This window comes from Cavia porcellus, unplaced genomic scaffold, assembly GCF_034190915.1.
Source record: "Cavia porcellus strain 051 isolate PalLab524CR breed Dunkin Hartley unplaced genomic scaffold, mCavPor4.1 scaffold_7, whole genome shotgun sequence".
Classification (NCBI taxonomy): domain Eukaryota; kingdom Metazoa; phylum Chordata; class Mammalia; order Rodentia; family Caviidae; genus Cavia; species Cavia porcellus.
In genome coordinates, this window is record NW_026947490.1 from 33951199 (window position 1) to 33976090 (window position 24892).

General features: G+C 44.0%; 1 protein-coding gene and 1 long non-coding RNA gene across 2 annotated transcripts; one reads left to right on the plus strand and one right to left on the minus strand.

Annotated features, from left to right (window-relative positions):
• The first annotated feature begins 2742 nt into the window (after nucleotides 1–2742).
• LOC134476914 (uncharacterized) lies at nucleotides 2743–4363 on the plus strand. Its single transcript, XR_010048740.1, has 2 exons — nucleotides 2743–2896; nucleotides 3965–4363. It is a non-coding gene; the product is annotated as an uncharacterized LOC134476914 (long non-coding RNA).
• Nucleotides 3912–8433, minus strand: LOC106026632 (leukocyte immunoglobulin-like receptor subfamily A member 5). The gene is made up of 8 exons (XM_023563211.2): nucleotides 8339–8433; nucleotides 8204–8239; nucleotides 7767–8045; nucleotides 7320–7622; nucleotides 6918–7016; nucleotides 6496–6624; nucleotides 6281–6327; nucleotides 3912–5233 (listed from the first exon to the last, which is right to left on the minus strand). The coding sequence occupies exons 1-8, from the start codon at nucleotides 8370–8372 to the stop codon at nucleotides 5042–5044; spliced, it is 1119 nt and encodes a 372-aa protein (XP_023418979.2). The 5' UTR covers nucleotides 8373–8433; the 3' UTR covers nucleotides 3912–5041.
• Between the last annotated feature and the right edge of the window lie 16459 nt (nucleotides 8434–24892).

Below are 24892 nucleotides of genomic sequence, written 5' to 3' on the forward strand. Positions count from 1 at the left end.
CACAGTGGGAGGTGTCTGCCTCGCCCACAGTTGGTCTTCTGCCCTGGTTTCTGGGAGGCCCAAATCTACATGACTGCCTATGACATTTTTATCTAACTCAGCTCCCTAACAGTACTGTGGGGCAGGAATCAGTGTACACACACAGAAGAAGTGGGTTGAAATGGAATAAGCTCTTGCTATGACTCACTGCTCCCTCAGTATCTGGTGTATTCCAATTTACAGAGTTTGGAAAGAAACCACTCACCCAAACACAAAGGAGAATTTTTTGATCTTTTTCTCTATTTTGTTTTAGGGTTTTCTGTTTGCTTGCTTGCTTGCTTTATTTTTCTTCTTTGCTTTATTCATCTCTCTTTTCTTTTTGACTTTTATTTGGCAATTTTACTCTAATTCTAGTAATTTCTTTTATTCTTCAATTGGATATTTTACCTTACATTTCCAATTTCCTCTTCTCTCCCATGTCAATATTTAAAAATTTTATTTCTTTCTGTTTTCCTTTCACCACCCCTTTCATACCTATTTTTATTACTTATAATGCTTTTTAAATTTTTATCTCTACAGTTGATTCTAGGATCCTAGTGCTGAATACTTTTCTACTGTTAATGATGTTAGAGCTGATGCTTTGACTAGATGTGTGCTGATGTCAAAATTTGCCTTGTCTTTGTGTCTCTATTGCTATGGTGGATCAGTTTTCTAGGGGTTAGAGTGGTATAGCTATAGCCTTTTCTCATACTTACGGCATGTCAATATCTGAGCAGCTTAAGCTCTATTATGTTCAATGATTTCCTTTATATTGTTAATGGTGGCATGATTATCTCTATTCATTCTTTTTTTACTTGGGGCTAATAACAGTCTTTTATCAGAAATAGTAGTGTAGTTCTTTTGTCCTCTCTGTGTGATAGTGGAGATCACCTCCCATGAGAGTGTTGGACATCATGAAATCCCTCAACTATTGGGCTGAATAGGTTGAACATGGGTGATAACACACGTACATAATGAAACTCAAACCACATTCAAGGAAGACATATTTATTTCCATGTCTCCACCCGTGAGTGCTCAGTGAGTTTCCCTCTCACAAGTTCAGCTCCTGACTGCACGTGGATCCTTCTCTGGCTGTGCTGAGTGTAGAATAGTGGGGTCCTGAGGATCACCAGTACCAGGTCAACCAGGCCTATCCATATGAGACTGTCCACTATGTGATGCTGGGGTTTGAAGCCAGGATTAGTGACAAAGAGAACAAAAAAGAAAAAAAACCTACAATCACCCCAGCATTCCTGAATATTCAGCTAGTGTACTTGCCTTCTCCAAAGACCTGTGAATCTAACTCCATAATTGTGAATTCTCTTGCTCACTGGTTTTGGAGTCTGATCAGGTTTGTGATGGGCTGAAGCTCTCTATCGCTCTGGAGAATCAAAGAAGAACAAAATGTGTGAATCATTGCAGGACCAGAGCCTTTTCTCTGGGCTTTGCAAACTTCTATCTTACCATCATGACATGACTTCATGAAATTCACAGGAGGCCTTTCACTGTTGGATTAGGCTTTCCTCTCATCTCCCTAGTGGTTTCTTCATCCTCACTGAGCTCTGTGAATTTTGCACTTGGGTTTAAGTCCCTAAGGAACCAAGGCTGTCTGAGTTCAGAGAGCTCAGAACTGGAAACAAACATGATTTCCAGTGTGGAAATTAGCGAGCACTGTGAGCTCTTGATTTATCTGGAACACAGCACAATGTACAGGGATTCCCCTTGAGGTGAGTTTGCCCTCATTCACTGACTGAGGACCAGGGTCCAAGCATGAAGTTCTGACCCTCAGGGGTCCTGAAGCTCTGGTTCATGGAGGCTGAACTTTTGGGCCTGTGACCTTGCCAAGGCCCCTTAATACCCTTGTCCTTGTAACCTCATCTTAAGTAATCATGTCATGGTTTCAAACACGTGCAGGATAACACACACAGGCACATACACATGTCTGTATTTCACAAGGTGGAAATGTCAGGCTTTCCTAAAATCAGTGCATCTGGTTTACACATATATAAATCCATGTAGAATGACCTATAGTAAATATGTAAAAAGATACAAGCAGAATAAGTAAAGGATGTGGATGAAAGTGAAAAAAATGCAAACATATAAAACACACACTGTAAGCACAATCATTATATGTGTGCTCCCAGGACATTCATCCCATGTAATTTCCTGACTCCTGTGTTTTGCCTATGTTATTTTCCTGAACAAATGATCTTTCATGTTTTCTGGGTTAAGTTCTTACTCTAGTATACTAGACAGAGACAGAGACAGAGACAGAGACAGACACGGAGGCAGAGACAGAGACAGAGAGACAGTAAAGATAAATATCCTTGGATATGAATTAAGTAGATCTAGATATAATAAAATATCAATATTGTATAATAATAACTAGTGGATATTCAGTTGTGAAATCAATTTTTCTTGACATGTCTTTTATCAATGATCATAGATTATTAAAAAGTTATTGGAAGAGAATCTTAAGGTAATATAAAATAAATTAATATATACAAACCAATAGCATCCTTGAATAAAAATATTATTCTGAAAACATAAAATCATCAAGAATATTATCACAAATTTTTAAAATAGTGGATCGTATTACAAATTTTCTGTGTATACACACAATTCCAATTAATGAAACTTCAAAAATATTTCTGAAGTTCACTTATTAGTATTCAACAGTTTTATTATGTACGTTTTTATGTACAAATTCATATACGTGAATTTTCATAGAAAATTGTTATTTTTACAGAAAAAAACAATGCATTACACAAGTATGAAACCCAAATGCTTAACAGAACTAAGCAGCACTGCACTCCAGACCTGCTGGGTAGAGACCCCGGTGACCCAGCGATTAGTGCTGGTCCCTCTCTAGTCGCAGGTGAGCACAGAGAACAGAGGCCCAGGGGACTCAGGAGGGCCATGCCCGGGGTGCCCGAAGCCTGGTGTTTCCCCAGCTGTGCTGGGGGCTCAGCCTCACCCTCAGTCAGACCCCAGAAAGGCTGAGCAGCCTCTTGCCTGTGTCTGACAGGGCTCAGGGACTGCAGCTGTGGGGAGGGGCTGCAGCCTCAGACTCTCTGGAAAATGTGGAATGAAGGTGGCTGAAAGAAAACTTTTGTGGCTTGTCACCAACTCACCAAAATGCCCCTTCTCTCTCCCACTGTTTCCCATCAAGCCTGGGGACATCACAGAATCTCCATGAGATTACAAATGAAGGTGTCCTAGAGGTTACATCCTGGTAACTTGCCAAGGTAGAATACAAAGCCAAGGCATGAAGAGAAAGCTTTCTCAGGTTGCTCTTCCCAGGATACCATGAGCCAATGCACACTGGGCATACTTTCTAGGGTCTGTCCCTCACAGCCACCCCACCAAGGCCTACCTCAGTTTGCTTTGTCCTGACTCCTGGGAGTAGGGGAGGCTTCTGGAACCCTGCTCAGGAAAAGAAGCCCCATCCTGACCCCTCCACCTTGTGCACTGGGGACCCTGCTGTCCCTTTGTCCTTCTCTTGAGAGACTTTCCTAGGTCACCTCCTGGGTGTGGCATTGTGTGCTTCCTTGTCTGTGTCCTACTTTTCTCTCTGTCAGCCTAATCCTCCCCAAGAATCTCCCTCCCACCTGGAAACACTTCCTAACCCCATCACCCTGTGTGAGTTCTCACCCTGGGACTTCCTGGGAGCACAGGCTGAGGGCTCCTTTGTTCCCCCTGTTGCTTAGGTCTATCTGCTTTTCCTGGGATCCACAAATATCTGGAGACATTAATTTTCATTTTGCAAAAGTTTTTATTTTGGGAGCTGGGGATTTAGCTCAGCGGCATAAACGCCTGCCTTGCAAGCAGGCAGTCATGAGTTTGATCCCCGGTACTGATAAAAAAAGGAAAAAGGAAAAAGACAAAAAAAGTTTTTATTTTGATATGTTTATTATCTTCCTCCTAATGAATTTCTGTTTTATAGGAGCAGAATCAAGCTCCCTTCACATGAGGACTCTGACAATTTCTGAAGAGTCACAGCCCATACTTGAGCTTTCTCTGTCCTCAGTGTCATTGCTGTTTGCTGTCATCATCTTGCCTTCAATCCTTGCCTAGACCTCCAGAGAAATGTTGAACATGAGCCCAGCAACAGAGCGTCTTCTCTCCTTCCTAATTCTTGGGGTAAGGATACCAAGTTCCTTTGTAAGTAGGAGGCTTCTTCCAGGTGCTGTGTAAGTTTCCATCCAATTAAATTGAGCACTTTTCCTAATATTTGAAATTGTGAACACCTGCTGGCTTTCCAAAGAATGTGTTCTTCCTCTGCTCAGGTGAACACATTTATCCTTTTTTCTGTAAATGCAGTAAACTACACTGATGATCTAAATGACTCACCCAGTCCTGATTCTTGGGGCAACCCCACCTTGCTCATACTTTTAGACTCCAGGGTGTGTTGTTTGCTGCTGATTAACCCAGGGGTCCTGTGCTGTCATTTTCCTCTAATGAAGAATGAGGGAGAGTTTCTGGTGGCAACATCATGTTCCCCAGCTGCACAAGTTGAGACACTTTCCTTCTGTATTTCTTTTGTGAATATTGTTTTCCTTTGAAATGTTCTCAGGGTATCATCAACTTTATTAGACTTTCAAGACAAGTTTATATTTATATTGTTTTAATTTAAATTACTATTTGTTGGTATGGTCATTATTTCCTACTTTCTTACCTTGTCAAAATTAATGTCATTTTCTTGCACCTAGCAATCATTGAATTGTTTGTTTCTCCATTTCAGTTTATTTAAGGTTTTCCTTTACTCTAAAGTACACATACTTCATGACCTTGATGCATGTTTTTAATCTTATGATAAATTTGATGGGTTTGTGATATCCTTTGCTGAGTCTTAGTTATTTTAGAAACTTACTTGTTAAATGTTCAGATGTGTTAATGTAGCTACATTGGATTTCATGATCAGGCAACCTCTAGAACATCTCAGGTCCCACGCCAGGCCGCTAGGCTGCCCATAGTCCTTAGCTGAGGGTTCATGGGGTAGCTCTTGTCCCTCCTGAGGTCCCTAGGAGCCAATTCTTGCACTGTGGGTTCTGAGGTCTCTCTTGTGCTGATGGACACCCAGATGGGCATACACACTGCTTATAGCTGGGAACTTGTCTTGCTGGTAGGAAGAGGTTGTGGTGGGCTCTCCTCTTAGCTTGAAGCTGTTCAGCTGGGCATAGGTCACTCCCTGGTTGCCTTCAGAGTCAGCTGCCTGGAGGGAGAGAGGGTGGGTACTGGAATGAGGGTATATTCTGGGAAATTCGGGGGACCTGCAGTAGACTGGACTCAACTTCCTGTCCGTCTGCATTTCTCCTGTGGCTCTGTCACTCAGGCCCTCGAATGGCTTTGACATTGGGAAGCAGGGGTGGCCTCACCACATCCTGACTGGAGGGCTGCCCCCGAGTGTAGGTCACTTCCTGGGGTCCTCAAGCTCAGGGCTTTGCAGCAGGGAGACAGTGATAAAGGCTGCAACTTGACTATGCTCTGCACCATCACTGGGTCCTACAGGAGCTCCAGAGTGAGTACTGTGACAGCAGTCAGCTTGGACACTCACTGAGCAAACTTCATTAGCTTCACAAGCCCCATCAGAGCCCAGAGAACTATGGTACTGAGCCCTTTGAGCTCTGAATCTGTACTTTATGCATAAGCTCAAGTGACACTGGGCCTCAGGCTGCTCCTGGAGAAGGTGTTTGTGTCCCCATTTGATCTCACAGTTCTTGTACTATGGCAGGAATGCTTCTTGCTGGGGCAGTCACAGGCATGTCCTGTATTTAGGTCTCTGCTGACAAGTCATAAGGTCATACGGTCTCTCTGCACTGTTCCCTAGAGCCTTTTCTTCTCTTCACATAGGGACTGGCCCTTCCCTGCCATGCGTGGCACACAGCGCTGTGCACTGCCTAGGTCTTTGTGCCTGGTCAGTGTTCTGTCTGTCCCCTCCTCTGGGCACACAGACTTCTGGGTCTTGGTGGGCACCAGCCACACTCCTAGCCTCACAGACAGTGAACCTTAAAAGAGGCAGTGCTCCCTGTGGGGCTGCTGATGGAAACTGCAGGAAGAGGTCGGGATGTAGTACACCACTCCTCACTCCCTGGGCAGCAGCCTGCAGGGAGCTTGGTGAGTCACAGTGAAGACACAGAAGAGAGTCCCTGCCCTCAGGAGCTCAGGGCCTTGAATTCAAGGGGCACAGATTTAAGCAAGGAAATCTTTCGGTGTGGGAGACTTGGGGTGAGAGTCAAGGGGTGGAAGAAAGATGATTTACCTGGTGGCTGTGGGAGTCCTCTGGGCAGGTGTCAGCAGAGCTGGGTCCTGGTGATGGGAAAGAGGCAGCCCTGTGACATCCACGGGGAGCCCTCATTGCATCTACTAAGACTTCTCATCATTGGTGTCACACATGGGATCCTTGAGATTTTGGGTCCTAAGCCCAGGTTCTGATCCCTCCCTCGGTGCAGCCCAGGTCACCCTCTCCTTTCTCACCTGCCTTCTTGCAGTAGCCCTGATGCTGGAGTCGCAAGAGCACAAGGATGGTGAGCAGGAGGGGAAAAGCCACCGAGATCCCAATCACAAATTCCAGGTTCCTTCCCAGACCATGGCCATGAGTGGCATCTAGATTATGAAGTGATTTGTTTAACTGATGACTCTATTCTGTGTGGGGCTTACACCCATCTCCTCAAACTCTCAGAATCCAGCAACATGGCACTGCTGTCCCCACCCTGGAAATACACAGATAAGAAAATCAATGACCAGAGAGGAGACCCTCTTGCCTGGTCCTGTCCACACCACTTGAAGCTCAGGTCTCTGGACACAAAATGAGTTGAGGCTGTGAGAAGAGTCGAGATGGGCAGAGAGTCTCCAGGCAGTCTGGACATAGGATCTTTGGGATGGAGCCCAAGACTCACCTGCTGTGGAGCCGGGAGAAGAGGGTGGGGAGATGGGACCCCCAGTGCATCCTGGTGTGGTGATGTGCCCTGAGCATGGGGGACTGGGAGTAGATGATTCTGCCAATCAAAATATGAAAATGTAATGTCCAAGCCTGTCCCTGAGCACCCTGCCACTGCTCACTGTCCAAAATGAACTCCGAGGCTGCTCAAAAACCCTCCCCTGACCATGTGGCAATTTTTAAATTCAAATCAAATGGCTGGAGTGAGCTCCCCTTGAAGGAGCCCTGTTGTCTTAGAGGAAGGACTCTCCCTGACTGGAATCCCCAAATAATCCTTACTCCAACTGCAAAAAAATGGCCCCTGGTTTAAGGGCCAGAGTGACATTTTGAGCAGAGAGAGGATAGGTATAGGTCTTCCTACCTGAGACCACAACCTCCAGGGGGTCACTGGGTATGGACCACACATGGGGACTTTCCTTGTCATAGGTGTAGCATCTAAATGATAACCTGGGACCAAGAATCACTGGTCCCACTGGGAACAGGGCCTGGAACTGTCCATTGGGAAGACGTCTGGATTCTAGGTTCCAAGAGAGGTTGGCTTCTCCTTCTTTAGTCAGAATGAACCTGTCACATTGTTGTTCTGTGGCACATTGGAGGGATACATTGGCTCCTGTTGTCACCACAGTGCTGGGCCGGGCTGAGAGGCTGGGTTTGCTATAGACTCCTAGGAGAGAAGGAAGTAGCACGGGAAATGGTCCCACACCTCCCACAGTGTTCCCAAGACGGGACTGTGAGGAGGGGACACTCCTGAGAGTAGACTTCTTCCTCCGGCCAGAAGCTTGGGCTTGGAGCCTGAGTGTCCTCTCACCTGTCACCACCAGCTCCAGGGCTTCACTGGGCTCTGACCAGTCAGCACCGCTGAGATAGTAACAGCGGTATCGCCCTGCATCATCTCTTGTCATAGATGGGATGGAGAACTTGGCCTTGTTTCCATGTAGATTTGGTTTTCCCAAGAACTTTGATCTTCCTTCTCTGTTCAGACGGTAACTCTGGATACCCTGGATCCCTTGACACCATAGGCTTACATTACGTCCCCTTGGGATCACAGAGCCTGGAATGGCCCAGAGAGAGGGTTTTGGGAGGGTCCCTGCAAGGAAATCAGAGAATGGATCCAGGACCTCTTTGTCCCCTAGATAATTCCAAGGCCTTTCCCTCTTACTAAACCTCAGCCTAAGCCTCTGTTTAACCCGCTGAAGGCCAGGAGCTGAGGCTGGGCTAGGACACAGAGTGCTGGGTAGGACTCACCTGAGGATCCTTGCTGTGCCATGTGCAGTCTCAGCCCTGGAAGAGAGTTTCCTGTCCTGTCAGAGGTTCTGTCTGATACCTCACAAGATCCCTCTCTCTATCCCAGCCTGGTGTCTTTCTCCTCCCAGCCCTTACCTAGGTAGAGCAGAACAGGTATGGTGCACTTCATTTTGCCTACTCTGACAGCATGCCTCTGCCAGAGGAGACCTCAGTACTGCAGGACATGCAGATGAACGGAAGTGTAAAATGAGATTCTTTAGCCTCTTGTCCCCACCTCTGTGGACCCACCCAATGGGGACAGAGAGCTCCTCCCTCGGCCAGGCTCTGGCTTCTGCAGTCTCAGGGTCCAAAGCTCTGTGGAGATATATCAGCCTAGTTCTTATTTATCCCTTAGTCCCAGAACTTTCCACATGGTAAGAGCCCTCTCATTAAAGGAAACACCTGAACTCTGTCTTTCATGGCCTCAGAAGCAGGACTCCAACCAGGACACTCACTTTCTGATAGTCTCCTCTGTACTGTCACTCCTAGGCCAATTTAAATGCATGTTTACTTAAGAGAGTTTTCCCAGACTCCAGAAATATCTCATCCAGAAATACCTCATGGTCTAGAGGAGAATGTGGCCTGTGTGCTTAGGGGGAGATCTTCAGAGGAGACTCAGTGTCTGATCACTCATCCTGCAGGAACAGGAGATGGAGGGGATCTCTCCCCTCATCAGGTTTTCCTCTTTCTATAGTGACTGTCTCCAGGATTTCACTGTAGTAATCACGCACTGACTGACCCAGTAGCTGAAATAAATGTGTGCTGCTTCCTGTGCTCTGATTCCCATTTCCGATGTTCATGGCTTTCCTTTTACGGACCTGAAGGACGACTCCTGTCCCCTGCTCCAGAGCAAGTTACTGCAGCTCTCACCACACCTGTGCAGTGGGCTGACAGCTCAGCTGGACTTCAGTGTCCCAGGGGTCTGGGCTCTTCTCAAATAGAGTGTGGCCATGCGTGAATAGAAGGGGGCAGGCCAACCTCCACGTGCAGTTTTTTGTTTTCTCTGTGTGCTTTACCATCGGGATGTTCACCTATGTGTGAGGACAGTGACAGTCAGTGCTGTGCACACTCAGGGACAGCATCTGCTCCTGCTGTTCCCTGATGTGCTCCTTCCAGTGCTGAGTGCTCAGCTGGGCCTACAGAGGCTCTGCCTACCCAGTGACCTGTGTTGAACCAAGGAGAAGGAGAAGGGCTGCAGGGCTTCACCATGGAATGCAGAACAACACTGTTTAGGAGACAGCACCTTGGGAGCAGTGAGCCCCTCCTTGTCCTGAGTGAAGAAAGCACCACGAAAGGTGACAATGCTGAAAGAACATGCTGCTTACAAAGAAAAGGACTGAGCTGAAAGGAGGTCATTACTGTGACACCTCTTGTGCACCTGGGGTGAGCATACTGAGTGTTCCCCTGACAGGAGGCTCAGAGTCCTCACGTCTAGAAGTGCAGGAACACACTGGGCCCGTGATCACTGTATTCAATTTTGAGTCTCCACGTTGTCCATAGGTACAGAGAGAGGTGACCTCTGACCAGAACAGTGTGACCAGAGCAAAGTAGGAGCAGCATCTCCTGTGGATGGATCAAGAATGGTCGCAAGTCACATGAGCTATAGACACTACTGGGAGTAGCTGTAGAATTGGTCTAGGAGTGCAATTTGGAAAAGTGGGGAGCAGCAGGCAAGAGAGAGCTTAGAGTGCTGGGGGATGAGTTATTTACCTGGGGTTATGGAGAGAGCTTAGAGCATCAGAACATGGAGACAAGCGGAGACAGTGAATGTGATGCTCAAGAGAAGACAGGCGAAGACAGGGATGGTCTCAGCAAGTGGATCAAAGGCCACTCTTTAATAGTTTGAGAGAGTTGCTGTCCTTTTTGCGTACTAAAGTTTAAACATCTCTTTTCTCCCAAGAACTTAAAGTAACATAGAAAATCTATGAAAAAACCTTACATAGGATCAAATCTGTATGCTACAAAACTCAGAACTAAGAGCCAATAGAGAACACTGGAACACACAGTAAGATAGTTGCTCTACTCAAATAGATTTGACCACTGTATTTTCAGGTCAGGTGATCATTGCTTACAGGGAGCAAGATAACAGCTGCAAAACCTCTACCCCTAGAAAGTTGGTTAACAGGTTTTCCCCCACATAAAATTGTTGGTAGTTACACAAGACTATACAGTGAAAATGATGACCACAAAGTGTCAAACCTTTTTAAGGCCTGATTTGCAAACTGTTGTCAATCACTCTTGAGGAAGATAATACACAACATGTACCTCTGAGAGTTTGGCTGTGTTGTAATACAAAACTGAGAGTGTTGGCTGCTGGTGCAGAATTCCTCTATGCACCAGGTGAGCCGCATCAGGCCCAGCTCCATGCAGGGTCCGGGGAGAGAAAGGTTGTGGATGTCTGTCTGTCCCTACTTGCCCTGTCCTCTTCAGCTTGGACCATGTGTGTCGTGCAGCATGGGTGGCCGACCTGCACACAGAAGGCTAACAGTGCGTGTGGACTCCACTCACCTACTGAACAGCCTGTGTCCCTGCGGGACAGGCCTCAGTCAGCGGAAGAAGCAACATCTCCCTACTGTGTCAGGGAGAAAAGAGTGACTGGGTCACATTAGAGGGTCCTGGGGTTAATAGAGTTTGCCTCTCTCGGGGGTGCACAACAGCACAATTCCCTGTCAGGTGGTGTTGAACACTCATGTGGACAGGATTCGTGGAGGACACCTGGCTTAGAGAGATGAATGGGAATCACCTGGGCCTTAGAGCACTGATGTTTCACGTATGAGAGTCCAGGGAGATCAGGTACTAAACAGGGAATTATGCACCACAGGCCACAGATACTATGGGGAGCACAGACTCTCTTAACTAGGCCTGAGAGATGAAGGGAAACTGTGTCCACACTGAGTGCCGAAGAAGTATGGGGAATTCCATAGGAAGCAACACTGTGTGCTAATTCCAACAGTTAGGGAGCCCCAAGTTCAGAGTAGTGGTCCAGGGCTTCTTCTGCACAGACACTGATTCTAGGGAAGAAGATGGATGAAGGGAACCTGGGGTGGTCACAAAGGACCCACTTCCAGAGCACACAGAGTGAAGAGAGATTTGATGGCTCCCTGTCCACAGAAACTGGACTCAGGATAAGTTTACAGTCTCAGTGCTGGGGCAAAGTCTCTATCCCAGCAATTTCCAGGAGGGCAGAAGGTGTGACACAGTGCAGGAGAGATTTTGTTTGCTATCTGATGCCAAGAGTCCAAGTAATTTGCCATCATCATAACATATTATAGTCTGTGAGTTTCTGCAAGGCTCTCTGTGAGGCTTCTGACAAAAAGGACCTATGAATCTCAGTTCGCACCATTGACCTAGAGTAGGGAGAAAGTTACAACAAGGGAACAGGGCTGAATTCTTACATTTCTGCATCACAGCTTCCACTCCCCATGCCCTGTCAGCTTTTGAGTTCCAGCAAGTGTGGGCAATGAGATGAAGTTTTTATTCTTTATTCTAATTTTAGTGTAAATGGTATTCATGGCTAGGCAGTTCGCTTTTTGATAGCTCAAATGCAGAGAACACTTCATCATTGTGAAACTTTACGAGATAATTCCAAGAAAGTGAACTGGACATGCCAACCAAGAATTAAGGTGTTATTACAGAAGAGTTTCAGAAAATATAGCCTCCAGTAGTGAGGTCTTGAGTGTGACTCATACCCACACATCTGGGGTCACTGATGGAGTCACAGGAGCCTGGGTAATGCAAAGGGACTCTGGAGATAGGACCATGGTCCCACCTTGTGCAGATTCATCTAGAGCTATTTTGAGAAGAAGCAACATCATTGTGGAGGAAACCTGCTCAGGAGAAGCCGAGGTCCTTGCTCCAGGTGCTCTGTGGGCTCAGAGGATGAGAAAGCTTGACCTCCACATGGGTTTCATGGGTGCTGAGTTCTGGGTGGTGCTGGGCTTGGCTCACAGTCCTGGGTGCACAAGGCAGTCTTTGGCTGTAGAGTCCGGGCAGGAGGAAGGGGAGGGATAAGAGCCCCAGGTTGCACCCTTGAAGGCAGCACCATGGGATGTGGGGGTTAGCAACTGTGGGGAGGCTGTAGGCTCAGGGAACTCCTGTCCCACCCTCCATTTGGTCCTCCTTGTGCTGTGGTATCAGATAACGAATAGCACTCAGTGAGCTTGGTACTTACAAATCCACAGTGGGGCTCAGAGATCAGGGTCCCAACTTGTGTGAGCATGGCTGATCACACAGCATTACATCATCCTAGGGAAAACATGGCTTACCCAAGCTGGTAGATAGATTGTCATGACCTCATTGTCAAGCAGATCAGGCTTAAGGAGGAAATGTAGAACCATTCTCCCCCTCCTCTCCATCAGTGGCTTCTTCATTTACATTCCTGCAAGGTTTTCCCCCCCAACTCAAAGCCTACTTATGTACAGGGCTGCCTTGTGTTTGGGCAATGTACAGCTCACACTAGCATGGACACAACAGGTCACCCAAAACTCAGATTTCACTTAGGGCACAGATCAAACATGAGCCAAGTCTCTCTTGAAATATTTTGTGTTAATAATCCTGTGTGCATGTGAGAATAGGCTGAAATCTCACACACTCAAACAATAAAACACAAATATAGGATTAGTTATCACAATTCTCCCACAGAGGTTCCTCTCAGACTCTGCATCAGGAAAGCCCTTTAACTCCTCATCCTGGATAGGTTGGGGAAGAGCAGGCAGTTCCTGGTCTTCAGAGGCATCTTAGTTTTCAGCACTACGGTTTCCTCCTCAGAAGGATGATTCCAGCTCACTTCAGAGACCATACTCTGAGCATCATAGGCTCTTGCAGGAAACTGACTTAGCACAAGGCAAAGCCATTTCAGCTCCTGAATTGAATGAGAACCTCAGTCACTGGGACACCTTGCCTTTGAGCTGCCAGGGGATTCACTGGAAATCCTGCAATGTTACCTGCACCTGGCCCATGACTCCTACCTGGGAAGCCCTTTGTGTTTGAGCAGTGAACAGGGACAGTGATGACACAGCATATCACACACAGGATCCAGACCAAACAACATCCTGGAAAGACAATCTCTCAGGAGGTGACCCGTGCCCATGTGGACCCTGTCCTTCATGACTGTGCCTAGTCTGATTGGACTCGGGCCCAACAGAGCATGGACTCAACCTCCCAGGGTCCCATGAACCCTATATCTCTGGACAGCCTTCTCCACCGTGATCTTCTACTCCTTTTCCTTCCAGGATTTACAGGACACAAGAGGCTAACTAATTTGGGGCACAATGTTTCTTCTGCAAGCAGGAGGTAGGAACTAATTAAAGCTAGTAAACGAACAGGATGTGACTGTCTCAGCTCCAGGTCACACTCTAAAATGTGCACTGCCTGCTGCCCACACAGGAAGATGACCAACTCCTTCTCACCACAGCATAGCAATGGTCAGTGCATGGAAACTTTCAAATGAGGCCCAGGGTGCAGTAACTCTAACCAAAGCCACACTGAACCCATTACCAAAGAATCCAAATTCATGCACACTGCATATGCCATAGTCTTGTGCCTGGAACCACAGAGTCATATTGCTATATACTCACTGGCCTCTGAGGGACCCAGATGTGATTCTGCTCCTCCAGGCAGCATTCTTTTGCCACATCAACATACTGACAATTTGACAACAAACTGACATATTGACAATTTACTAAATAAATGTGAGCTATTTACTATGTGCAGATTCTCCTTAATAGATTGCAGTTTAGTAGAGAAAACCAGATCAGAAATAATTTCTCAGGTGAAAAAAGAAATGACAAACATTATGGAAGAAATGTTGAGTGTATCTAAACAAGATCTAGATAAAAAACAGAGGAACATAAAAAATGATGGAAACCTTGATTGGACAATGTAAGACAGAATTAGAATGCATGAAACAGATTCAAAGCGATATTCAGGAAATTAAAAATTCCATTGAAAGCTGGCAAAACCACCTAAATGAAACTGAAGAGAGACTCTCAGACCTTGAGTACAGAATGGAAACTGAAAAGATCTGTGAAAAATAACAAAGTACCAGGAAACAACAATTCAACACCTGCAAGATGATGTAAAGAAAAACAATGTAAGACTAATAAGTGTCAATAAAAAAGCAGAGGTAAACACATATGACATACAAAGATTATTTATAGACATTAGAGCATAAAAATTTCCAAACATAGGAAAAGAATCTGATATACAGATAAATGAAGCATATAGCACTCCAAATAGCCATAACCAAAATAAATCTTCACCCAGACATATAATAATCAGGATATCAGAAATTCAGCAGAAGGATAGAATAATAAAGCTATCAGAGATGAGAAACAGAAAACGTATGAAGGAAAGCCTATCAAAATCATGGCAGATTTCTCAACATAAACCTTCAAGTAAGGAAGAGCTGGAGTGAAGTATTGCAAACCCTGAATGTAAACAACTTTCAACCCAGATTGGTATAACCTGTAAAACTACCTTTGAAAATTGATGAAGAAAGAAGATACTTCCAAAAACAGATGACTGAAGAAATTTATGACTATCAAACCAATACTGAAAAGAGTACTGAAAGTTACTCTACAAAGAGACAAATATAGCTACAAACCCAAGCACAACAGTAGAAGGAAACCGCTAAGTGGGGCAAACAACTAAACAGAAGAAGTAGAAAACCATCATCACAAGATAACATGACAGGGATAAGTCAGTTCATATCAATTATATCCATCAAAGTAAATGGTCTCTGCTCACTGATAGAAACAGCTGTGCAGACTGTATTAAGAAATAAAACCCAGTAATAGGCTATGTACAGGAAATACCATTACCTCAAGAGCAATTTCATATACTAAAAGTCAAAGGATGGAAAACAATATCCCATGAAACAGGAACCCCAAAACAAGCAGGAGTGTCTACTCTGTTTTCAGACAATGTAAACTTCAAACCAAGAATGATCAAAAGAGACAGAAAAGGTCAGTACATACTTTTTAGGGGAAAATTTGAAGAAGAGAAGGTTATAATCGCTAATGTGTGTGCACAAAATATGGGGGCAAAAAACTATGTAAGACAAGTGTTAATAGACATGAAAACTCAAATAAAAATAGTAGAATTAAAATGGGGGGGCCTAAATACTCCACTGTCACAGAGAGACCTATCAACCAACCCAATTACCAAAGAAGTAACACAATTGAATCAAACTTGTGAACAAATGGACCTAGTAGATGTATACAGTGTTCCACACAACAACAGGGGAATACACATTCTTTTCACCTGCACTTGGGTCATTCTCTAAAATAGACCACATATGAGCCCACAGAATATGTTTCACTAAATGTAAAGGAATTCAGATAATCCCATGCATATTATCTGACCATAGCACAATGGAAATTAATGACAAAAATCCCACAAGAATCACATAAACATATGAAACCTAATTAACACTCTCCTAAACGACAAATGGGTCACAGAAAAAAAATAAAGAATAAAGTGAACAATATCTACAATTGAACAAAAATGCAAATACACCTTTGCAGACCCTTGGGACACAGTGAAAGCAGTCTTCAAAGGGAATTTATAGTAGTAAACTCCAATGACAGGAGAGTGATTGTAATGCAAATAAAAAACCTAATTCTGCACCTCAGACTTTCAGAAAATGAAGAGCAAGTGAAGGTATAGCCGAAATATAGGAGGAAATTTTGAAAATCAGACAAGCAATTAATGCAGTGGAGACTAAAAAAGCAACAAAAACAATTAATGAATTGAAGAGTTGGTTCTTTGAAAGAATAAGTGAAACTGATAATTGCCTAGTCAACTTTATCAAAAGAGGAAAGCGAAATCTCAAAACCAAGAGATGAAAAGGTGAGGGAGTCTGTGGGACACCCAGAGACACAGTAGAGTACCAGCCAAGACCAGGGAGATCTGGTGACTCTGAACAACCTGAAGACACGACAACAGCAGGAACTAGGGGTTGATTTCCATCAGTACTCCTAGGCTTGTAAGCCTAGGAAGAAAATAGGATTCACCCAACAGGCCCAGAAGGAAAAATTCAGGTGACTGGCCCACCTTTTCATTGTGGGACCCAGCAACTGGACAAACATCACCCTTATAGTAGGACCCCAAGATACATATGACAAACAGTTGACACTAATGGGATTGAAGGATGAAATATTAATCCAAAAGGGGAAAATGGCAAAACAAAAAAGCAAAATGCAATCTCATACATCTAGTCCACTAGGAGCAAGTACAGGAGACATTGAAATAGAGGACTTCAAAAGTAACAAACCAGAAATATCTGAAAAAATAACAAGTGAAATACAAAAACAACTCCATGAGGCTATAGAGGAAATCAAATTAGAAGTAAACTCTCATGTAAAAACAGAAATAACAACCTTAGTAAAGGAGTTTCTCAGCACAGCTAGAGAAGAAATAGATAGAAAAATGTACAGGAGCATGGGAAACTGATTGAAACATTGAAGGAAAAATATAGAAAACAAGCAGAATTCATGAAACAAACTCTAAGTTACATCTAAGAAACAAAAAATTCTATTGAATGCTGGAAAAACCATTTTCAGGTTTTGGACAGGACCACAATTGCTGATCATGAAAGGATAGAACATTTTAAAATAACAAAGCAGCATGAAGTGACCATATAGCAGCTTCAAGATGATGCCACGAGAAACAATATAAGGTAGTAAGCATGGTGAAATGCAGAAGTCAATGCAAATGACATAACTAAAATATTCACATAAGCAGTAGCAGAAAATTTCCCAAACATGGGGTAAATCTGATACGCAGATAAATGAGGCATATAAAGCACAATGCAATCACAATCAATATAAATCTACACCCAGACATATAATCATTAAGATCCCAGACATGCAGCATAAATAGAAATACTGAAAGCTGTTAGAGAAAAGACACAATTCACCTATCAAGGAAAGCTCATTAAAATCCCAGCAGGCTTTTCAGCACAAACCCTCAAGTCAAGACAAGCTTGGAGTCAGATATTTCATGTCCTAAAAGAAAAACAAGTTTCAACTCAGACTGATGTACCCAGAAAAACTTTCATTCAAATGTAATGGACAAATAAGATACTTCCATGACAAAGAACAACTGAAGAAATTCAAGTCCACCAAATGAACCCTAGAAAGAGTGTTGAAAGATATACTAGATAGAGATAAAAATGACCACAATCCCCAGAACAACAGAAAGTCCAACCTACAATCTACAACCATGTAGGACAAGCAGTTAAACAAAGAGGACAAGCAGAAATCAAACAACTGGAACATAACATGGCAAAGTCGAGTCAGTACCTAACTGCTATATCTCTAAATGTAAATGGCCTCAATTCACATATCAAAAGAAATAGGTTGATAGAATGGATCAAGAACCATGATCCCATAACATTCTGTATACAGGAAACACATCTGTCCCAAAGGAAACACATAGATTAAAAGGCAAAGAATGCAAAACAGTATTCCATGCAACAGGAATCCAGAAAAAAGAAGGAATAACTATTCAATTTGAAGACAATGTGAATTTCAAACCTAGAATGATTAAAAGAGATAAAGAAGTTCACTACATACTTGTTAGTGTAAAAATTCAAAAGGAAGAACTAACAATTATAAATATATATATGCTCCAAATGCAGGACCACCCAACTATAACAGACAAATTCTAATGGACATGAAACACCAAATACATAAGAACACAGTTATAATAGGGGATATTAATACATCATTATCACCAAGAGATAGATCAAGTAGAGAAAATGTCAGCAAAGAAATAACAGAGCTTAATCATACCCGTGGACTTAGTAGATGTTTACAGAGTGTTCCACCCAATCACAGCAGAATTCACATTCTTCTCAGTTGCACATGGGACATTCTCCAAAACAGACCATATATTATCCCTTAAAACATTCTTAAATAAGGCAAAGTTACTGAAATTATTCCATGGGTGATATCTGACCACAGCACACAGAAATTGGAAATTAATGGCAAAAGAATTTGCAAAACTTTTATAAATACATGGAACTTAAATAACAAATTTGTGAAAAACCAGTGGGCTACAGATGAAACCAATGAAGTAATAAAACAATATCTAGAATTCAATGAAATTAGGAAACATCATACTGCAATCTGTGGGATGCAACGAATGCGCTCTTAAGAGGGGACTATATACTAATAAATTGTTATCTCAAGAAAACACAAGGAGCTTATAATAAACAAAATGATTCATCTCAATCTTCTATAAAAAGAAGAACAAGTTAAATCCAAAGCTCACAGAAGAGAGGAAATTTTAAATATTACAGCAGAAAGTGATGCAATTGAATCTAAAAAATACAAGGAATTAATGAATGAAAAAGCTGTTTTTTGAGAGAATAAACAACATTAACAAACCTCTAGCTAGCCTTATCAAGAAAAAGGAAGAAAAAACACAAATTCATGGGATACGGAAAGAAAAGGGGGAAATTACTACGGATCCCATGGAAATTCAAAAGGTCATGAATACCTATTTTGAAAATCTCTACTCACATAGAGTGGAAAGCAAGAGGAAATGGACATATTTCTAGAAACAAACGAACTACCAAAGCTCCACCAAGAAGATATAGCAATTTTGAATACCCCACTAGCTATTGAAATTGAAAATGTAATTAAAAGTTTACCAACAAAGAAAATCCCAGATCCTGATGGATTAATGGCTGAAACCTACAAGAAATTTAGAGAACATTTGATGCCAATACTCCTTAAATTCTTCAATGAATTTGAAAAGGAAGCAATTCTCCCTAAATCATTCCTGGAGGCAAATATTACTCTGATAACAACGCCAGAGAAAGACACAACCAAAAAGGAAAATTATAGGCCAATCTGACTAATGAACATTGATACAGAGTCTCAATAAAATACTGGCAAATAGAATGCAGCACATCATCAAGAAGATTATACACTATGACCAAGTGGGATTGACTCCAGGAATGCAGGGATGGTTTAACCTATGCAAATCAATAAAATAATACTCCACATCAACAGAGCCAAGAACAAAACAACATGATCACCTCAATAGATGCAGAAAAACTTTCGATAAATTCCAACACATGCTCATGATTAAAAAACCCTTTAGAAAATCAGAATACAAGGTATCTACCTCAGTCTCATAAAGGCCATCTATGATAAACCAACATGCAACATTTACTAAATGGACAAAATTTGAAAGCTTTCACTCTAAAATCAGGGACAACCAAGGATGTCCACTATCACCACTCCTATTTAATGCAGTTCTGGAAATACTAGCCAAGGAAATCAGACAAGAGAGTGAAATTAAAGGAATAAAAATAGAAAAGGAAGAAGTCAAATCATCACTTTTGCAGATGACATGATACTCTATATAGAAGACCCAAAAAATTCCATTAAAAGGCTAATAGAGGTAATAAAAAGTACAGCAGTGTAGCTGGATACAAAGTCAACAATCAAAAATCAATAGTATTCCTGTACACAACCAAAAATTCCACCAGAGAAATTACGGAATATCAGCCTTCACGATACCATCTAAAAAAATAAAATACTTGGAAATCAACCTAACCAAGAATGTAAAAGACCTGTATGCTGACAATTATGATATGCTAAAAAAAGGAAATTGAAGAGGATGTTAGAAAATGGAAGGATATTTCTTGTTCTTGGGTAGGAAGAACCAAAATTGTGATAATGGCCATACTCCCAACATTTTTATGCAGAATAAATGCAATCCCAATCAAAATACCATTAACATAACTCACAGATCTAGAGAAAACACTCTTAAAATTCATTTGAATACAGAAGAACCCTAGAATAGAAAAGGCAATACTGGGTAACAAAGGCAAGGCAGGAGGCATCTGAATTCCTGAATTGAAACTATAGAACAAAGTCACAGTAATAAAAGCAGCATGGTATTGGTAATGCAGTAGACCTGAGGGTCAATGGGAACACAGTAGAAGATGCAAGCACAACTACAAAGACATTCAGGCACTTGATATTTGACAAAGGGGCTAAACATGTTCACTGGAAGAAGGATAACCTCTGTGATAAATGGTGTTGGAAAAGTTAGTTTTCCACTGCTGAAGACTGAAACTGGATCCATGCATATCACCATGCAAAAAACTAATGTCTAAATGTGTCAATGATCTGAATATTAAAACAGAATTACTAAATAAAGTCTTGCAGACATAGGGTAAGGCAGAGAATTCATGATCAAAATGCAAACGGCACAGGCAACACTTCAAAGAATAAACAACTGTAATCTCATATTACCAAAAAGTTTCTGCGCTTCAAATGAAATCACCAACAGACTTAAAAGAACACCTACATAATTGAAGAGTATTATAGCCAGTGACCCCTCATGACCGGAGCCGCGGGAGACAGGAGACCAAACTCGAGCAGGATCAGCTCTCAAACTTTATTGCGTACAGCGAACCGGACCTAACAAGGTCCGCCACCCTCAGTGTTGGTTCCTCTTCCGCCCGTTGGGGGCAGGAACAGCCTCTTATAAGGGGAAGCAGTATCCAATCACAGAGAAGCGCGTCTAACAAGCTGATAGGCTAGTGTCACGGGTAACTGGGCAGACATGACAATTTGGCGGGCTTGTTCAGGCCGGGAAGAACCCGGAAGCAGGAAATGGGCGCCATCATAGGCGGCTTCCCACATCTCCCCCTTTTTTATTTATTAAAATAGGATGGTCTGTGGGTCCCTCCAAGGTGTCTATGACCTTGTTGCTGTTAGACACCTAGGAGTGGGCCTACCTTGTAGGCCGAGGCATGAGAGAATGTAGAGGTCTATACCCTGCTGTGCATCACCCTGTTTTGTGCATATCCTTGCGCCAGGACCATGCTCAAGGTGAGTGGTTCATTTTTTCGCAGGGCCAGGCTTTTGTGAACCGAACCTGGATGCATATAGACATTCATTCCTGCCTTCCCCCCAACCTTTGGGGCAGATGGCACTGCAGTACCCTTGGTCTCGCATCTCAATGCCAATAATTTGACTCCGGGAGGGACCCCTGGCCTTATAGGCCATGTATATCTGAGTGGAGCCTGTCTTAGGTTGACCGGGAGGGCTTTTCCCGTCTTACCCATCATTGGCTTGCCCACTCAGCTCTTATAGCTGATGTTCTGCAATGTGAAGGAGATATGCGGCGGCCTGCTGGCCTGATGGGCCACCTGCTGCCATTTGCATGGCTGCCATAGCTGTGATCTTAACCTGCTGCTGAGTTTGTATGAGGCGATCTAACAAGCATTTAATAACCACAAGCCCCACTAGGATGGCCACGGCAATCAGGATCCAAGTAGTCAGGTTGGGCCAGGAGAACCCCTGACTGGACCTAGTTGGATACCGTCCATATTGTCAAGTTCCTGACCGACTCTGAGGGACAAATTGTGAAACTTAGGTAGGTAGGTGTCTTGCAGCCAAGCTGTCATATTTTTAACAGTGTTGGTCAAATTTGTGCGAACAGGGGTGATTAATAGGAACCCACAGAATAGAAAAAGCTCCAAACCAGACATTTTAGTTTGTAGATGGTCTCGGGCGCTGAGCGTCGGTCCCAGAAGGGTTGAGTTGACTTGTGTCCGCGGGCTTATCCTCCTGTGCTTTATCAGGAACTGGTGGGGAGTTTACTGCTCGCGTCAATCTTTCCGGGACCCACAGCGGTTCGCAGCCTGGTTCCTGTGGGAAGACACAAACCGCACCTCGGGTCCAGCTAACCACTGGATCCAGGCCCATCCATTGTCCTGTAAGGACATCTTTCCATCTCACCAGCCCTTTGTCGGCCGGGGACGGGTTATTGTGCTCCATGGCAGGGGAATGATTATTGTGATTAAGGTTTAAAAATTTTATGGTAAAGAGTGCCAATGATATTCTTCCTTTGGGCGTTAGGCCATGGCCTATTCCCTCCTTTTGTTTTTGTAAGACACCCTTGAGTGTCCGATGGGATCGCTCAATGATGCCTTGTCCTTGGGGGTTGTAAGGAATGCCATGTTTAAGAGTGACCTCCATTTGTTGACAAAATGTCATAAAAATTTTGCTGGTATAGGCAGGACCATTGTCTGTTTTTAGTATATTGGGCTTTCCCCAAGCAGCCCAGGCTGCCAGGCAATGATTAATAGCGTGGGTGGCCCTTTCTCCGGGTTCTGCCGAGGCAAACATAACCTGGGAGGTGGTATCTACCGAAACATGAACATATTTAAGTTTTCCGAATTCTGGGATGTGTGTAACATCCATTTGCCAAATATGATTTGGGCGAAGTCCTCTTGGGTTAATGCCAATAGATTGTTGGGGTGAAGAGATCACACAAGCTGGGCAATACCGTACAATCTCTCGTGCTTGTGCTCTCGTGATGTTGAAGCGCGCCGTGAGGGTGCGGGCATTAACATGGAACTGAGAGTGGAATTTTTGGGCTGCTTCCAGAGGGTTGGGAAAGGTGAAGACCCATATCGGGCGCGTGGCCGAGTCTGCCAAGGCATTGCCCTCCGCCAAGGGCCCAGGTAAATTAGTATGGGCTCTGATATGTGAGATGAACACTTTTGAGGTTCTATTCCATAACTGATGTTGAATACCTAGGAATATGGAGGCTACCGTTGAAGAGGGTTTAATGGGACCCGCCGTCTCCAGAACTTGGAGAGCATTTACCACATACTTGGAGTCCGACAGGAGGTTAACATCACCTGGAAAGTGACGTAAGACCTCCTGTATTATCTGGAGCTCGACCACCTGGGGTTGGTCTGGAGTAAATTGGATAGTTTCTGGCTCTTGACCCATAACCACATACGTGCCTATGCCTGACTTGGAGCCGTCTGTAAATATTATTGGAGCTCCAGCTATGGGGTGTGGGGACTTGACCTTAGGAAAGATCACAGGATGCACGGTGACAAACTGGAGCAGGGGGTCTTTTGGGAATTGATTATCTATGGTTCCATGGAAAGTACACCGAAGGATCGCCCAGGAATCCAGGCATGTTGTTAAGGTTTCAATTTGATCTCTTGTGTATGGCACATGTAGGGAGGAAGGAGGCACCCCAAAATGTTGTATAGCGCGTGAGATGCCCTCTAGAGAAAGGGAAGCGACCGCATCTGGATAATGGTCAATAGCCTTAGCAGGAGACATTTTTGGGTGGACCCAAAGCAAGGGTCCTTGCTGCCAAATGACAGCCGTAGGTTGTCTAGCTGTTTTGAGAACGCACAAGGCAAAGGTCTTTTCTGGATTAATATGCCTTAATGCGGCCGTGGTCAGGGCCCGCTCTACTGCTTGTAGTGCCACTTCTGCCTCTGGCGTAAGTTCTCGGGATGAATTTAAGTCAGGGTCTCCCTTAAGTAAGTCAAACAGGGGTTTTAATTTGCTGTTAGGTAAGGCCAAGTACGGCCTGATCCAATTGATATCCCCAACTAATTTTTGCATGTCATGTAAACTTAGGATCGTATCACGCCGGATAACCAATTTTAATGGTGATACCTGAGAGGAAGTAATTTTTGTCCCTAAATATTGGGCTATCTCTGACCGCTGGATCTTGTCTGGGGCAATGTGCAGATTAGCGGCTCTAAGAGTAGAGACCAGCTGTCTAAGCATTTGCTCTAAGCTTGGGAGGTCCTTTCCTGATATTAGGATGTCGTCCATATAATGGAGGCATCTATTTTTTGGGAATTTATGTCTTATGGGCTCTATGACAGCGTCGACAAACAATTGGCACATAGTGGGACTGTTGGTCATCCCTTGGGGTAACACTATCCACTCATATCTAAGGTCTGGCTTTTCCTGATTGATAGTGGGCAAGGTAAAAGCGAAGCGAGGTGAATCATCTGGGTGAAGAGGGATGGAGAAAAAGCAATCTTTAAGATCGATGACATAGACCGGCCAATTTTGTGGGAGCGCTGATAGTGCAGGCATGCCTCTTTGAACCGCACCCAGGGGTTGCATCTGAGCATTGACTGCCCTCAGGTCATGGAGGAGCCGCCATTTTCCCGAGCGCTTTTTAATGACAAAAATAGGGGTATTCCAGGGGGAGGTTGATGGTCTGATATGTCCCGCCTGGAGTTGGTCCTGAATTAGCTCCAGAGCGGCTTCTGCCTTCTCCTTTGGTAGGGGCCACTGTTGAACCCACATAGGGGTGTCAGTTTTCCAAGTAATTTTTATGGGTTCGGTTGTGAGAAGGCTTTCAGTGACCCCTAGGAAAAACCCAGTCCTTTTTTGTCTTGTTTGGGGCTGCCTTGAATAGGCGAGGTTCAGCCTTGTAGGTGAATGCCTAGGCCCTTTCCAGGGATATACCCTTGTTTTAGCAACATGGAGTGAGCTTTTTGGGAGTAGATGTTAGTTAAGGTGACGCCCATGTCTGTCAAAATATCTCTTCCCCATAGAGATACGGGAAGCTGGAGTACGAAGGGACGGAAGTGACCAGAATGACCTTCCTTGTCGCGCCATGTCAGGAGCGAAGCACTCACCTTAGGGGCGTGGACAAACCCAAGCCCCTGTAGGCTCTGGGATGCCACATCTGTGGGCCAAGAGCTAGGCCAATCTTTTTGTGAAATGATTGAGCGATCTGCTCCTGTGTCAAGCAAGCCTTTAATGGGTCTGCCATTGATGTCAATGGTTAGCATAGGACATTCTTGCAACGTCAAATGTAAGCCTTCAAAGGTATCCCCGG

Bases quoted from the DNA above. Each gene is read 5' to 3' on its own strand.
- LOC106026632 (XM_023563211.2), bottom strand. From the start codon at position 8,372: ATGAAGTGCACCATACCTGTTCTGCTCTACCTAG. The intron at 8,046-8,203 runs GTGAGTCCTACC...ATTTCCTTGCAG, and splicing joins GGCACAGCAAGGATCCTCAG to GGACCCTCCCAAAACCCTCT. The intron at 7,623-7,766 runs GTGAGAGGACAC...CTTCTCTCCTAG, and splicing joins CCTGGAGCTGGTGGTGACAG to GAGTCTATAGCAAACCCAGC.